Here is a 15,000-nt window from a genome sequence, read left to right on the forward strand (position 1 = left end):
AGTAGTCGTTCCATTTTGTACCGCTGACCATTTGGCTGATTTGTTTGATCATCGGACCACCGTGACAGACACCGCACGCCTCTAATTTCAATGGATCGGTATAGGATGCAACTATTGTGTTAAGGATTAGGCTCCATCCTTGGCGGCATTTTTGGCTCCATCCTTTGCGTTGTAAATTATTTTTTTGCCTATTGTTTTTCGAACCAATCACAAGGGTCGTTGTAATGGCTCCGTCCTGATGCTACAGCGAGGGAGGTCACTTTTCGGGCTCCCGGTCGAACCAACACTCGGGGTCTTAAAATAACTTAGAGGAAATCCGTGCATCCGCAAATAATCAATCAATTCTTCTCGGACAAGGCTTCGGTTGTTCAAAAGGTGAGTAACGCTATCTACTGGAGAACTCAATTGGTTTTGCTAGCGTTTATCCGGTGGATAGCATTATCCACCTTTTGAACAACCGAGGCAAGGTCTATAACTCGTAAACCCCACCTGACATCCCTTGCAAGTACTCCGTAAGTTGTATGGAATTTTAAAGAACAATTTGACGTTTGAAGTGGGGGAGGGGGGAGGAGGACGTTGTTCCCCGGACGGGGATGTTTCCCTGTCTTAATTTGTTGTAGAATGCACTAAAGCAGAATGTGCAGGACTTGTGTGCCCTGCCGTTTGCATGTTTCTTTGATAAGTGAAACGCAGTCGTAGTCAGTTTTTCTAAAAGTTCTTATCTAACGTCTTTTTAAAATTTCGCATTTTCTACGTAGGCGTCGACTGTGTTTCTGAGGAGGCATACTTACAAACAGAAGAACCCCAATTGGAGGAGGCTGATTTGTTTTCTGACCCAGAAGACGACCTGTACCACCGCGTATGTGAAGTACGACGTTCACTTTCACTAGATTCAGAGGGCACAGAGCCGGAAACTCAGCCAGGGAACGTGCTTTCAAAAGTAGCTTTCTTTGAGACATTTCAACGCAGTTTTGAGAGACAATCGCCCTCGAATTCACAGTCTTCGTTTAGACGAAGCCTGATTCAAGACAAACTGGAGGAGTTAGATTCCACTTCAGAGCCGGAGTTATCTCGCGAGAAAGAAGAAGGAGAAGAAAGACAAGAACGCCCACAGCAGGAGCATGATGAACCTGAGTGCCAGTTAGAGTTTGATGACTTATTTCCCGCTCACATGGAAGGGGACGAGGGAGAAATACACGAGGACATGTTCGAAGATGAAGCTGGAGAAGACGAGGAAAGTCTAGTTAGTGTATCGGACGCAGAGGACATTGTAGATTTTGCTTATTATGACGACAGACCAGAAGACGTACAGGATTATGAATTAGAGGACACTTACTGTCAGACCAATGAATTTATAGAGGAAGAGTCTTGTACAATGGAGATTTTCGAGTTTTCAGATGAAGACGCTTCTCACCAATATTCTGATATCATAGATACCGAGGACGAACCGATATTGTTAACACGAAGAGTTGTGACGCCACTGAACTCGGGTGCTGCTGCCGAATTTCTTGAGAGCCAATCTTTTGAAGTGAGAGAGGCCGAACCACAAGATTCAATAGATGACTCCCCACATGACTACCCTGACGAATTGCATGACACAAGTGAAGCGACAGTTGAAGTTCCACAAACTTTGTTCACGAGGGCGTTAGATCCCGAACACTGCTACGCCACAACGAAACGAGAAGAAATTGATATTCGATTGAGAGAACTGATTTCTAAGATAATGCTGATACCTGTTGACGACCGTCCAGGTGGGAGTGATGAACTCTCTGATTTTGGTGAGACGATGGAAGGACAACTTTTGCAAAATATTTTCAGCAGGACGGAAGATGAAGGTCTTGGAGAGAAAAGAACACCGATTGAAGAGACATGCGAGGCTTCTCAGAAACGAATTGTGGAGTCGGAGAAAGATTTCGTTGAGTTGTTGGCAAGATTACAAAGAGAGGAAGTTAAATGTGATAAGGTGGAAAGTGACGCGGAAGAAGGGATATTAAAACCAAGCAAGGAGATACAGAGACCCGAGTCTGCCGAAATTATCTGTGCGACTTTAAGAGATCATAAAAGTGAACTTCACGATAAAATGGAACGAGTAAGCAGTGATCTCGGGCTAGAACCGGCAAAATACTTGGAAGAAGAAAGGCTGGACGGGAGAGCAGTCCCAGAAAATGTAATCCTAGCGTACGAGTCTCAATTGTCTTTGGCTGTCGATGACGTTGAACCCGTCACTGAAAATGTTGAAGCAGTAGAACGAGAACATAAAAATGAAAGTGCCTCTGATCCTGAGAGGTTATTGGAAAGGATGCAAAGTCCAACACAGCAGGAGGAATTTGCACAGGGTGAAATAATCATTAGTGACGTAAGTGAGTCGTCGAGGTCGGTAGAATCGTACGAAGTCGCGATTCGTGATCATCATCAGGAACGTGACAGACTCCTCGACGAAATCGGTTTAGTACCTATCTCACCTGACATTAACCTTGCTGGTGAAGAAATGCTGGAGCCGTTGCCTTACGAGCACACACCTATCTTGAAATTCAGGGAGCTGCCAGAAGTTAAGGAGGATATCACTGCCGAAGTTCGTGGAGACGTTAGATGCGAACTAAACGTTAAAAGTGAAGAAAATGAAAATGAATATGTATCATTGACGGCTGAAACATTTCTGGATAGCAATGAGACTATTGAGAAGCAAATTCCATGCGAAGCTGTTTTTCGTGATCATGACCAGGAACGCGCACTAAATATCGAAGAAAGAGAGTTTCAACTTGAACTTCGGCCTGAAGTTGAAGATCCGAACGAACCAGTAGAACCTGTTCTCTACTGTACCGCTCCTAAATCTATTCCAGAGAGCCAATTACCAGAGATTTCGGAAAACATTGCTGCCGAAGTTCGTCCAGAAGTGCGATCCGAAATAAACATTGAGGAGTTATTTCTTCCCTATGAAGAGGTAGCCACTCTACAAGGAGGCAAGCTGGAAAACGCCCAACACGTCGATGAAATGAAAGAAACGATGACTGATAAGCAGTCACATGAGTCATTTTACGTGGATGACACGATGACTGACTTTTCTTCTTCGTTCCCTCAGCACGTATCTAATGAGAGTAAAAACTGTAAACCAGCTGAAGAGCTGAAGGTGGCCGAAGCAAAACTTGATAACGTTGTTGTGTCAAAAGTAGAACCTGAGGAAGCTGATATAGACAGGCGAGCTTCGTTGTTTGAAGAGAAAAACAGTTTTGTTGATTCAATAACACTTAAAGAATTTTCCGAGCGTTTACATGTGGCAGGTGAAACTCTAAATGTTGATCCTACAACACTCACAGAGGGCGTAGAAATTGACGAACAAACTGTCGATGAGAAACAAGGCGTGCAGTTCACGGAGGAGGACTCTACTGTAGATTATGTTATGACCGACATCCCTTCGTCATCAGGGCACATCGCTGGCGAATGTACTCAAAATGAAAGTGTTGAAAAAATAAACGAGGAGGAGTATGGCGAGTTTAAAAAACCAGCCTCTTTGTTCATAGAGGAAGATTCAATGGTCAATGCATTGTTACCAGACACTATGTCCTCACCAAAACAGGTATCCGGGGAAAGCAAAAATGTGGAAAGCTTTGAGGAAATTCTCGAAGAATTCGAACCCAGTGAAGAGAGCAAACGTACATCGATTTTTCTCGGAGACGCCGTCACTTTGGACGAAGTGAGAACTGACATTGAATCGTCGCCAAAACACCTTGCAATGGAGAGTAGAGATGTTGAGCCCTACCAGGAAATCATCGAAGTAACGGATGAAGAAAACAAGCAAGCATCACGTATTGTAGAGGAAGTTCCAAATGTAGAAACAGTGAGGACTGACAGACCCTCCTCGCCAAGACACCTTATAATGGAAAGCAAAGAATTGGAGACCTTTGAAAAAACTGACGACGAAAACACCTTTGAAAGCAAACGGGCATCGCTTTTCATGGAGGAAACTACTATTGTTAAAGAAGCAACGAGACATGCTTCTTCCTTTCCAAAACACATCGCAGGAGAAATAAACAACGAAGAGTCCTTTGAAGAAGTTGATGAGATAGCCACTAAGGAAAGCAATCGAATATCTCTAATCGTGGAAGAAACGATGACTGTAGGTGAAATTACGACCAATACAAAATCTCCCCCTACACACCTTGCTGGTGAACGCACGCAAAACGAAAGCATCGATTTAATACTCGAGGAACAGTGTTTTGAAGGGAAAAAACGAGCTTCTTTATTTTTTGAGGAAGATTCAAGTGTGAAGGAAGTAGGAGCCAGCGCTATCTCTTCGCCAAACCAAGTAGCCGGAGAAGGCAAAAATGTGGAAAACTTCAACGAAATTAACGAAGAGCCCAACGAAGAGAGAAAACGAGCATCGCTGTTTTACGAAGAGGCCATAAATGAAGATGAGATTTTAACCTGTACCTCATTTTCGCCGAAACAAACAGCAGAAGATATCAACAATGAAGAGATCTTTGACGAAATTGAGCAAGACGACACCCAAGAAAGCAAGCGAGCGTCTCTGTTCATCGAAGAAGGTGTAACTGTAGATGAAATGATTACCAATACGTCATCCTCTCGAACACACGGCCTTGCTGGAGAAAGTGTGAATACCGAAACCTTCGAAGAAGTTGAAATGATATCGGATGAAGAAAAAAACCAGACATCGGTTTTCTTGGAGGAGGACGTCTTTGCGGATGAAATGACACCTGATAGAACATCATTTGCTATACACACCGCTAGAGAAGATGTTTGCATTCCATTAGTCAAGAAAACGCATGAAAAAGAAGATGAACAAGACCTGGAGCATGCTGATGTGCGGGAAGATGACATTGAAGTGAAGTTTGGCCATACTGAGCTTACGTGCCTGGAACAAAACAGTCATATAGCTGGAGAGTTTTTAGACAGCGGGATGGTTGAGGCAACAGACGACGACGAACCTCCTGAATCTGTTTACGTCGAAGAGTTTGAGGAATTTGAGAACAGCTATGGAACAAAGTCATTTGTGGAGCCAGCAGAAATAGAAAATATTGCTGGAGAAATGGCAAATGTTGCAAACGATGCTGAGGCCTTTGAGGAGGATGCACGGATAGAAGAAAGCTTAGGGTATGACGAAAACCACGAGATAGTGATAAGCACTGATATTTTGGAAACACCTCTAAATTCACTTCACATTGCTGGAACATTATCGAATGTGGAACCGAAAGAGGAATCATGCGAGGAGGAAAAAACAGAGAAAGAGGCATTTGCTGAGAAGTTTCATGAGCTAAAGGCCCATGAGTCTACTGTTGTCTTGAAGTCACCCCAGTCTTTATTAAGTATTGCAGCTGCTGCGATAGAACATAAAATTGATTCTGCTCAGCAGGATTCAACTGAGGAAGTGACAATGGAAACGGGCCTAAAAAAACAAGATAGCAAGGAGGAGAGTGCGCATTTACAATTTACAGATTTTATTCATGAGCCGTACGAACCAAAACGTAAGGAGGAAATTGGTGAGAAGGCGTTGCTTTCGGAACAATCGCCAACTATGTTTGAAGACACCATTGGAACCACTGATGCTATGGTAATGGAGACAGAAACCAAGGTACCAATTATCCTTGTGAATATTGCTGCCGAGGTTTCAGACAACGAAGACGACAACCTTGTTTTTGTAAAGAAAGACAGTGAAGTGGAAACTGAGACATACCAATATCCAGAAGAAGTGGCCATGGAATACCATCCAGATGATCAAGAAATCGCTGTATCCCAGGAAGTGGCAGAGGTTTCCCTGTCTGAGCTTGTTTTAGAGGACGAGAACCTCGTTTTTGCAGAGAACGAACTCAACAAAGATAGTGAAGAGGAAACCGAGACATACGAATATTCAGAAGAAGCAGCCACGGGTTACGTTCCAAATGGTGAAGAAATTTCTGTATCCCACGAAGTGGCAGAGGTTTCCCTGTCTGAGCTTGTTTTAGAGGACGAGAACCTCGATTTTGCAGAGAACGAACTCAAGAAAGACAGTGAAGTGGAAACTAAGACATACGAATATCCAGAAGAAGTGGCCATGGAATACCATCCAGATGATCAAAAAATCGCTATATCCCAGGAAGTGGCAGAGGTTTCCCTGTCTGAGCTTGTTTTAGAGGACGAGAACCTCGTTTTTGCAGAGAACGATCTCAACAAAGATAGTGAAGTGGAAACCGAGACATACGAATATCCAGAAGAAGCGGCCACGGGTTACGTTCCAAATGATGAAGAAATCCCTGTATCCCACAACGTGGCAGAGGTTTCCCTGTCTCAGCTTGTTTTAGAGGACGAGAACCTCGATTTTGCAGAGAACGATCTCAAGAAAGACAGTGAAGCGGAAACCGAGACATACGAATATCCAGAAGAAGAGGCCATGGAGTACCATCCAGATGATCAAGAAATCCCTGTATCCCAGGAAGTGGCAGAGGTTTCCCTGTCTGAGCTTGTTTTAGAGGACGAGAACCTCGATTTTGCAGAGAACGATCTCAAGAAAGACAGTGAAGTGGAAACCGAGACATACGAATATCCAAAGGAAGCGGCCATGGAATACCATCCAAATGATCAAGAAATCCCTGTATCCCACGAAGTGGCAGAGGTTTCCCTGTCTGAGCTTGTTTTAGAGGACGAGAACCTCGATTTTGCAGAGAACGAACTCAAGAAAGACAGTGAAGTGGAAACTAAGACATACGAATATCCAGAAGAAGTGGCCATGGAATACCATCCAGATGATCAAAAAATCGCTATATCCCAGGAAGTGACAGAGGTTTCCCTGTCTGAGCTTGTTTTAGAGGACGAGAACCTCGATTTTGCAGAGAACGATCTCACGAAAGACAGTGAAGTGGAAACCGAGACATACGAATATCCAGAAGAAGCGACCACGGGTTACGTTCCAAATGATGAAGAAATCCCTGTACCCCACGACGTGGCAGAGGTTTCCCTGTCTCAGCTTGTTTTAGAGGACGAGAACCTCGATTTTGCAGAGAACGATCTCAAGAAAGACAGTGAAGCGGAAACCGAGACATACGAATATCCAGAAGAAGAGGCCATGGAGTACCATCAAGATGATCAAGAAATCCCTGTATCCCAGGAAGTGGCAGAGGTTTCCCTGTCTGAGCTTGTTTTAGAGGACGAGAACCTCGATTTTGCAGAGAACGATCTCAAGAAAGACAGTGAAGTGGAAACCGAGACATACGAATATCCAGAAGAAGCGGCCATGGAATACCATCCAGATGATCAAGAAATCCCTGTATCCCACGAAGTGGCAGAGGTTTCCCTGTCTGAGCTTGTTTTAGAGGACGAGAACCTCGTTTTTGCAGAGAACGAACTCAACAAAGATAGTGAAGTGAAAACCGAGACATACGAATATCCAGAAGAAGCGGCCACGGGTTACGTTCCAAATAATGAAGAAATCCCTGTATCCTACGAAGTGGCAGAGGTTTCCCTGTCTGAGCTTGTTTTAGAGGACGAGAACCTCGTTTTTGCAGAGAACGAACTCAAGGAAGACAGTGAAGTGGAAACTGAGACACACGAATATCCAGAAGAGTCGGCCATGGATTATCTTCCAGATGATCAAGTAATCTCTGAATCTCACGAAGTGTCAGAGATTTCCGTGTCTGAGCTTTTGGAGGACAAAAACCTCGCTTTTGTAGAGAACGAACTCAAGAAAGACAGTGAAGTGGAAACTGAGAAATACGAATATCCAGACGAAGCGTCCATGGAATACCTTCCAGATGATCAAATTATCTCTGAATCCCACGAAGTGGCAGAAGTGTTCGTGTCTGAGCATATTTTAGAGCAAAAAGCGAAAGTTAAACAAAGAGAAACCGTGGAAGCTTTCGAAGGGAGCGAAGAAGGCTCCATTTCAGAATTACTGTCCGAGTCTTCATCGTCACCACTGCGTGTGTCTGATGAGCTCAAAGACTTACAAGATTACGAAACAATCAACGAGGAATACGACATTGAAACGTACCATTCGATAAATTACGGGGAGGGAGATACTGTTTCAGAGAAGTCAATCTCGAAGTGTCTACCGCCTCTGTTCATAACTGAAGAACTAGTTTTGCAAGAACAACGCGAGGACAATATTGAGGAAAAAAAGGTACAAGATCACGACAACCTCCAGGAACGTTCGCAAGGACCAGAGATTCCTTACGTGTCTGGGCAGTCATTGGAGACAGCAACAGAGTTATCAGATGTGGGGTTTACTGATTATAGCGTGAAAGAGGAACTAAATGAAAGAGAGTTCGCTGAAGAGTTTATGGACATAGAGAGTGTCATTGTCGAAACAAGTCGAAAAGACCATTTGAGTCCTCAGAAAAATGAGAAGGGAGTCGATCTTTTGGGCAAAGTGAATGCTCAGAAGCCTGAAGAACGAGGAAATGTAACCATCGAACAATCGACTATTGAGAGTGAGCCTACCGTTTCAGCCGTTTCCCGTGAGCAAAAGGAAGAGAAGATTTTCGATTACTCTTGGCAAATGGAGAACAAGACAGAAGAGCCAATTGTGGAGAAAGCTGGAAAAAGAGAGGTAACGAAAGCACAGAAAACCACCACTGATAGTGAAAATAAAGGAACTTTTACCGAGCACGGTCTTATGCTTCCCAGAGATGAAGAAAGCTTTAGTGTCAGCCAAAGTGAAAGTCTAATTGTGAGCGAACAAGGAAGGCAGATAAAAATATTACATGAGAAGGAAGAGAAAGTTGACGTTTTCTCCACTAGGACTAAGCAAAGTATCTCTCACGTTGCTGCAGAGTCCACAAGCAGGACTCTTGAATATAACTTTGAGTCTCATAGCGCATGCATATTTCGACAGGTAGCGACCAGCGATAAACTCAGTGAAAGTATTTTAGACAAGGAGACTAAAGATCAAGAATTAGAGAAATATGAAAAGGAATTTTCAGAAGAAGAAACCGAGGTTCGCCTTCTAAAAAACGAAGTCTTGGAATGCAAGGTGGCAGAACAACAATTACCCACTTCCCTCGGAAATCCTCACGCGATTGTGGAACGTGAAACCACTTTGGTGAAGACCTTAGTTACTCGGTCTCCTTCCAAAGATGACCAGGAGGAAGTGTTACTGCGAGAGGATCGTTTGACAGCAATTTTAAAGGACGACGAAGCTATGCTTGAGCAAGAATCGGCGGTTGAACATTTTGAAGAAGAAATTGATGTGATGCGTATGGATGAAGCCCTATCAGAGGAAGAATTCCGTGGTGAGGGAGCTGAAAGCATTGATCGTGAGCAATCAAGACCCTCTAGGTCAGATTCAGTAGAGGAGGATGACACATGTAACGAGAGTGAAGCCGGTGTAGAGGACAAGCGAAATCTTAACGAGGCGGAAAAAGATGATGCAGGGAATTTTCAGGGAGCAGCTGAGGATGTAGTCTACGAATCGGACGCCAACAGCTTAATGAAAACTTCTGTTCTTGACGAAGAAGTTGAAGTTAAAGTTTTTGAAGAAGGTGGTTCCCTTGTTGAAGAAAACCGCGAAATAGTTGATGAGAATGAGACGAGAACTGAAACTCCTGTGTTTGAAGAAGAGCTGGACGTCTCGGCTCTTCCTACTGAAAAAGACATCATTTATGCAGAGTGCACGGAGGAAGACAGTCCAGTGGACCGCTCAGCAGTCTTTGAAGAAGAGGTAGAGGTATCAGCGCTTCCAGATGAGCCCATTGAAGAACTCGAAGTAGAGTCTTTTGCGGAACGTGAGGAAGAAGATGTGGATCGCACAGCTGTTTATGAAGAAGAACTTGAGATCACAGCGTGTAAAACTCAGCTGGAACAGGAAATTCAGGAGCGAGAATCAGACAATCAAGTGCCTAAAGTGGAGGAAGGATGCGAAATAACGGGGTCTCAAGTCCACGAAGAACGAACCAATGAAGAGAATTTGATGGACGAACATGAAGACAGTTTGACTAATGAAAGTGAAGCAGGTGAACGTCTTCTAGAGAAGGAAGATATTGGGGAGAAATCTGATGACGAAGGAACCCTTGAAAACCTGAAAATAAGAAAGACGCGTAAACAACCTTTAGATTTGAGCCAAGTGGATTTTTATGACGAAGATGAGAGTGCTACAGCAACACGTTATTACGTAGAATTTTCATCAACGGAAAGCTTGGAACCAAGTTATGAGGAAGTTGACGAAGACGAAGCACCCTTTTCTGAGACATACGTCCGCCAAGGAGAACCACTGGAAGAAAACCTGGAAGAGTTTATACTTGTGCGCTATGGGGACGAGTTTGAATCCTCTGGTGAAGAAGACATTTCTGACCATCGGGAAATCTATGTCATTCCCGAAGAAGAAAACGATATTGAAAACCACAACATTGCAGAAACTACCACAGATGAGGCACACGCCAAGAGACCTGCTCCAGAGACTTTATATGAAGACGAATTCGAAAACATGGGCTTAGGAGAAATTCGAGAATCTCCAGAGTTTGATATCGACGATTCAGATGAGTTAGATGAAGAGGAGCAACGTCAGTTGGAAGAATACGAGAGGCTAGAATCATTTGTCATCTTGGAAGAAAAGCTGAGCCAAGTAGAGTCTGATGAAGATGGGAATGGTGATATTCCACTGGAAGAAGATGACGAAAATGTTTTTTATTCAGACGTGCACTCCAGTGGCGAAGAAACATTACATGAAGATGAACTAGGCGAGACTCTGACGACTGGTTCACTACGCCAGACAGCTGCTTTCACGGAAAAAGACGAAGCTCCACTCGGTCGGGACTGTACCCAAATGGAAGAACAGGACTGCGGTGAACAGCAGGAAACGCTCCAGGAATGTTCCCCAGAAACTAAAGAACCAGTAACAATGACAGGATTTTCTGATAGCCAGGAACCAGTGAAGGTCTCACCGGATGACCCAGGAACAACAAAAGACTCAGAGATCGAAATTGTGACGGAGGCCCCTGAAGATAACAAAGAGAATTTCGAGTTGAGGAACACAAAAGAAGAAAAGGCGGAGCATAGTCTAAGCAGTGACTCTTCTGGTGAACAATGCATGTCAGCGGAAGGTTCCGTATCTTCAACAACTTCTCTCGATCTGGAAGGTTTGTTTGTTTTGTTTTTGTAGTAGTTGTTGTTGTTGTTGTTGTTGTTGTTTTACAACAGTGTCATCGCTTCAAGTGGCTTGCTGTAAAAGTCAAACACCCTTTTCTTGCTTTGTTTGGCAGGGTTAGACAGCTTTGAGCAAGAATGTCTTCTGCAGCACAACCTTTACCGCCGGCAACACAAAGTTAAACCATTGAAATGGTCTGAGGAGCTGGCTGAGGGCGCAAAAAAATGGGCAGAACATTTGGCCTCGATGAAATCCCTGGAAAGTTTTGAAGGCAAAGAAGTTGGAGAAAATATAACGAGCATGCAGGGAAAAGAGCTAAATGGTTGTGAAACGGCCGATTTATGGTATAAGGAAGCAATGGATTACAACTTTGAAGACCCAGCTTTTAACGCCAAATGTGGTCGCTTTACCCAAGTTGTTTGGGCTTCTTCTCGCGAGTTCGGAGTGGCAAAGTGCATTGCTGAGGATGGAACTGAATATATTGTCGCTCGGTATAAGCCAGCAGGAAATATCTTGGGCGAATTTAAGGACAACGTAAAGCCTCCCAGAGATACATTAAAAAGAAGACGGTCGAGTGTTAGGAGGCGCTCCAAGTCGGGAGCGCATTTGACTCCTGCGGAAAAAGGTTAGTGCACTTAAGCTGAAGAAAAAGAGCTTGATTTGGTGTTTAAGAATACGTAGTAAATGCCGGAGAAATACCTACATTGTACCTCCTTTTATTCGTATAACTACGATAAATCATTGACTCCTCCTAAAAAGGAATTTTCACTTTTTACAGTAAAACAGTATGCTGGAGATAATAATAACTTAAAAATAAAAATAAGAAGGCGTGTGGTTTGGATCGACGGCTTGGCTCAAAATCTTGTTTCCTATTAAGCCCCATTTACACTAGCAAGTTTTCCTTGACAAGTTTTCCTTGGCAGTGTAAATTGGAAAATATGAGAAGTTTTTCCTTGACAAGTGTCCTTGTTCAAAAACTAGTATGCTAGTATTTGAACAAGGACACTTGGCAAGGAAAAACTTGTCAAGGACGATATTTGCGAGTGTAAATTACTTGTCAAGTGCACTTGTCAAAGAAAACTTGTCATATTTTCCATTTACACTACCAAGGAAAACTTGTCAAGGAAAAACTTGTCAAGGAAAACTTGCAAGTGTGTACAGTCGGCAAGGTTTCCTTGACAAGTGGGCTTGTCAAGGAAAACTTGCTAGTGTAAATGAGGCTTTAATTGTGCATAGTTTTTATTTTCATCCTAATCAGAAAAGTTTAAGACTGAATGCGTCGTTTCGCACAACTACTACCGAACCTTCCACGATGCTCCGCCACTTCGTTGGTCACCACTGCTAGCCGCCGAGGCACAGAATTACGCTGAGCGGTTGGCTAAAACTGACTCCCTGACGCATAGTGGACAAAAGGATCGTGGAGAGAACCTGGCATTCACCTGGGATATTCCCCTGTCTGCTCGCGAGGCAATAGACATGTGGTACGATGAAGTACAAGACTATGACTTTGAAAACCCTGGATTCACTTATGATACGGGACATTTTACGCAGTTAATATGGGTCGGGACTGAAGAGTTTGGTATGGGAATGACTGTAGCTCCTGATGGCAAAAATATTGTCGTGGGAAGGTACTTCCCCCCGGGAAACATCGTTGGACAGTTCAAAGAAAATGTCCGACCAAGAGAAATAGAGGCAATTCCATAGGGTAAAACAAAGGGAGGAAAGGTACTGATTACTAAATCAACAACGGGATGGGTCAGGAAAGTGACGATGAAAGGAAATTAGAACTGATTTAACACTTTGAATAAGATAATGCGGGTCTTCGGGGGACTGTGTGAGGAACTAGAAATACGACCTTGTTCCTTTGTATGAAAAGATCGAACCCGTTTTTATCTTGGTAAAAGCTATTTCATAATCTGGGTGAAAACGGGTTTGACTTAAGACTCATGCAAGCATTATTCTTCTGAGTATCGTGCGTCAATTTTTCGTGAGATTAGTTCCACGGTTCTTGCTTTCGCGAATAAGATAATTTTTTTCGTGTCAAGTCAATATTTGACAAACTACTCCAGTTTGGATCTATTATCGTGATAAATGAAATTGAGTGAAAACTTGAAACATGGACAAGATAACATTAAGGAGACGGAGAGGAAGTCGCCCAGTCTAGCCCTTGGGATACGTAAATTTCAGTCAAGTTATTTTTAGATGTCACGAATACGGAAGTCTGATTCCCGAGACGTCCAGAAAGTCAAAATAATTCAAAATGGCGTTTGGAGTGTAAGTACGGTTTGTTTTAACGAAAACGGGTTTCAGAAGCAAGGAAATGGGTATATCTTTCCCCAAAACCCGGAGCGGGAGAGATTCCACAATTTCTTTGAATCTAATAGCTTATTGGATGAAGAATAGCCCACTCTCATAAATGGTGACCGATTTGATATTCTATTGTGTTTGTGTTAATTGGACCTACTGGCCTCATTTTGGTTAACATATTCTTTTGAATTTTGCGCATTGCAGCGAGGCTAGAAAGGCTTATCAGCATTTTAAAAAACGGCTTATCAGCATTTTAAAAAACAAAAGAATATTTTATCGGGCCGCCATTATGAAAAAGGTCTATACTACTCCGAAACCACCATGAATATCCAACAGGTGCCGTTACACAATTCCGGATAGTTTTGTATGACGTCATGCTGAACAGTCGCGGAAATTTCCGATCAAAAAATAACTTTTTTGAAATTCGCATATCCCGGCCAGCACCCCTGCACTCCCTCTTTCTTGCTCATTTTGAATTTCTCTTGACATGGATAAATGCCATTTCTCGAGGCCAGAATTTTAGTAAAAAATGTTTTGTTTGTTTTGGAAGTGGTTGCTCATTCGGAAATTGCGAATTACGACACCAAATGAATAATTTTTTTTTAAAAAGAAAAGAGTGTTTTAGCAACTTTTGTTAATGTTTTTTATTTATTATTTTTGTATTTAATTTGAGTTTGTGGGTCTTCTAATCCTCGTTATAATTCTCGCTCAAAGGAGAAAACCTTTAAGAATAATAAGAATTGATTCCGCCTTTTCGGAAACTCCGTATGTACTTTAAAAAACGTTACCATTGTAAAATTAATTTTCAAATGCTTATGCATTAGCGATGGTGTTTACATTGATCAAAATTACTAAGAGATCTTAAAGTTATAAAACAAAAAAAGCAAGGTGACACCCGCTAACACCAACCCGGTGTGGCCAACACATCACGTATGTGCACAACCATTTCACCCGGTCAATTAGCAGCCATGGACAGCTGTTTCGGCCTTGTAGGGCCTCGTCAGCATGGCGTAGCAGCTCCACATACAAGAAGTGTGGTCACCTTGCTTTTTTTTCCGAGATGGAAATATCGAAGACTCGTTCAAAAGACACGTTAAAAGTGACATCAGGAATTTAATATACAGAGATTGTAATATTTACGTATTGCACAATGGTGTTGAGGGATTGAATAGGTTATTTCCAGATTTATGTCCCTTTGAAAGTATTGTAACTTGGACAAGAAAACTGGAGCAGTGATATCCATGTTCTTTGCATGACACGACTGTTTGTGTCACCTAGAAAGAGATATGAATATTATTTATTGATAGGTAGGTGTTTAAATTGATGTTACAAGAACTCACGAGAGCAAATAAATTAAACTGAAAACGCGAGAAAATGTTCTTTCAAAATAAAGAAGTGAAGTTTTTTTTGGATTTTTCAGTTTTGACCTCACCACGTTCATATTAAACACCCCCACCCCCATCCCCTGAACAGCCATGTGCATTGCAAGCAAGCTTCAGACGAGCGTTGTGATTTGTCGTCTCGAAGATCCTTTAAAAAAAGAATCATACTCTAAAATTCCCGACCACTGAATGAAGGATGCCTAAACAAGAAAACAATAGTTGCCAGATATTCTTAAGTCGCTC

At 42.7% G+C, this 15,000-nt stretch overlaps 1 protein-coding gene across 1 annotated transcript in view; it reads left to right on the forward strand.

Annotated features, from left to right (window-relative positions):
- Nucleotides 1–14,770, forward strand: part of LOC138037473 (titin-like) — a 33,611-nt gene extending 18,841 nt beyond the window's left edge. The window contains exons 10-12 of the mRNA XM_068883392.1: nt 759–11,060; nt 11,184–11,693; nt 12,327–14,770. Coding sequence (XP_068739493.1) covers nt 759–11,060; nt 11,184–11,693; nt 12,327–12,772 — 11,258 coding nt within the window. The 3' untranslated portion in view covers nt 12,773–14,770. The remainder of the gene's footprint in view (nt 1–758; nt 11,061–11,183; nt 11,694–12,326) is intronic.
- Nucleotides 14,771–15,000: the final 230 nt, after the last annotated feature.

The sequence above is a fragment of the Montipora capricornis genome, chromosome 2 (genome assembly GCF_036669925.1).
Source record: "Montipora capricornis isolate CH-2021 chromosome 2, ASM3666992v2, whole genome shotgun sequence".
NCBI lineage: Eukaryota > Metazoa > Cnidaria > Anthozoa > Scleractinia > Acroporidae > Montipora > Montipora capricornis.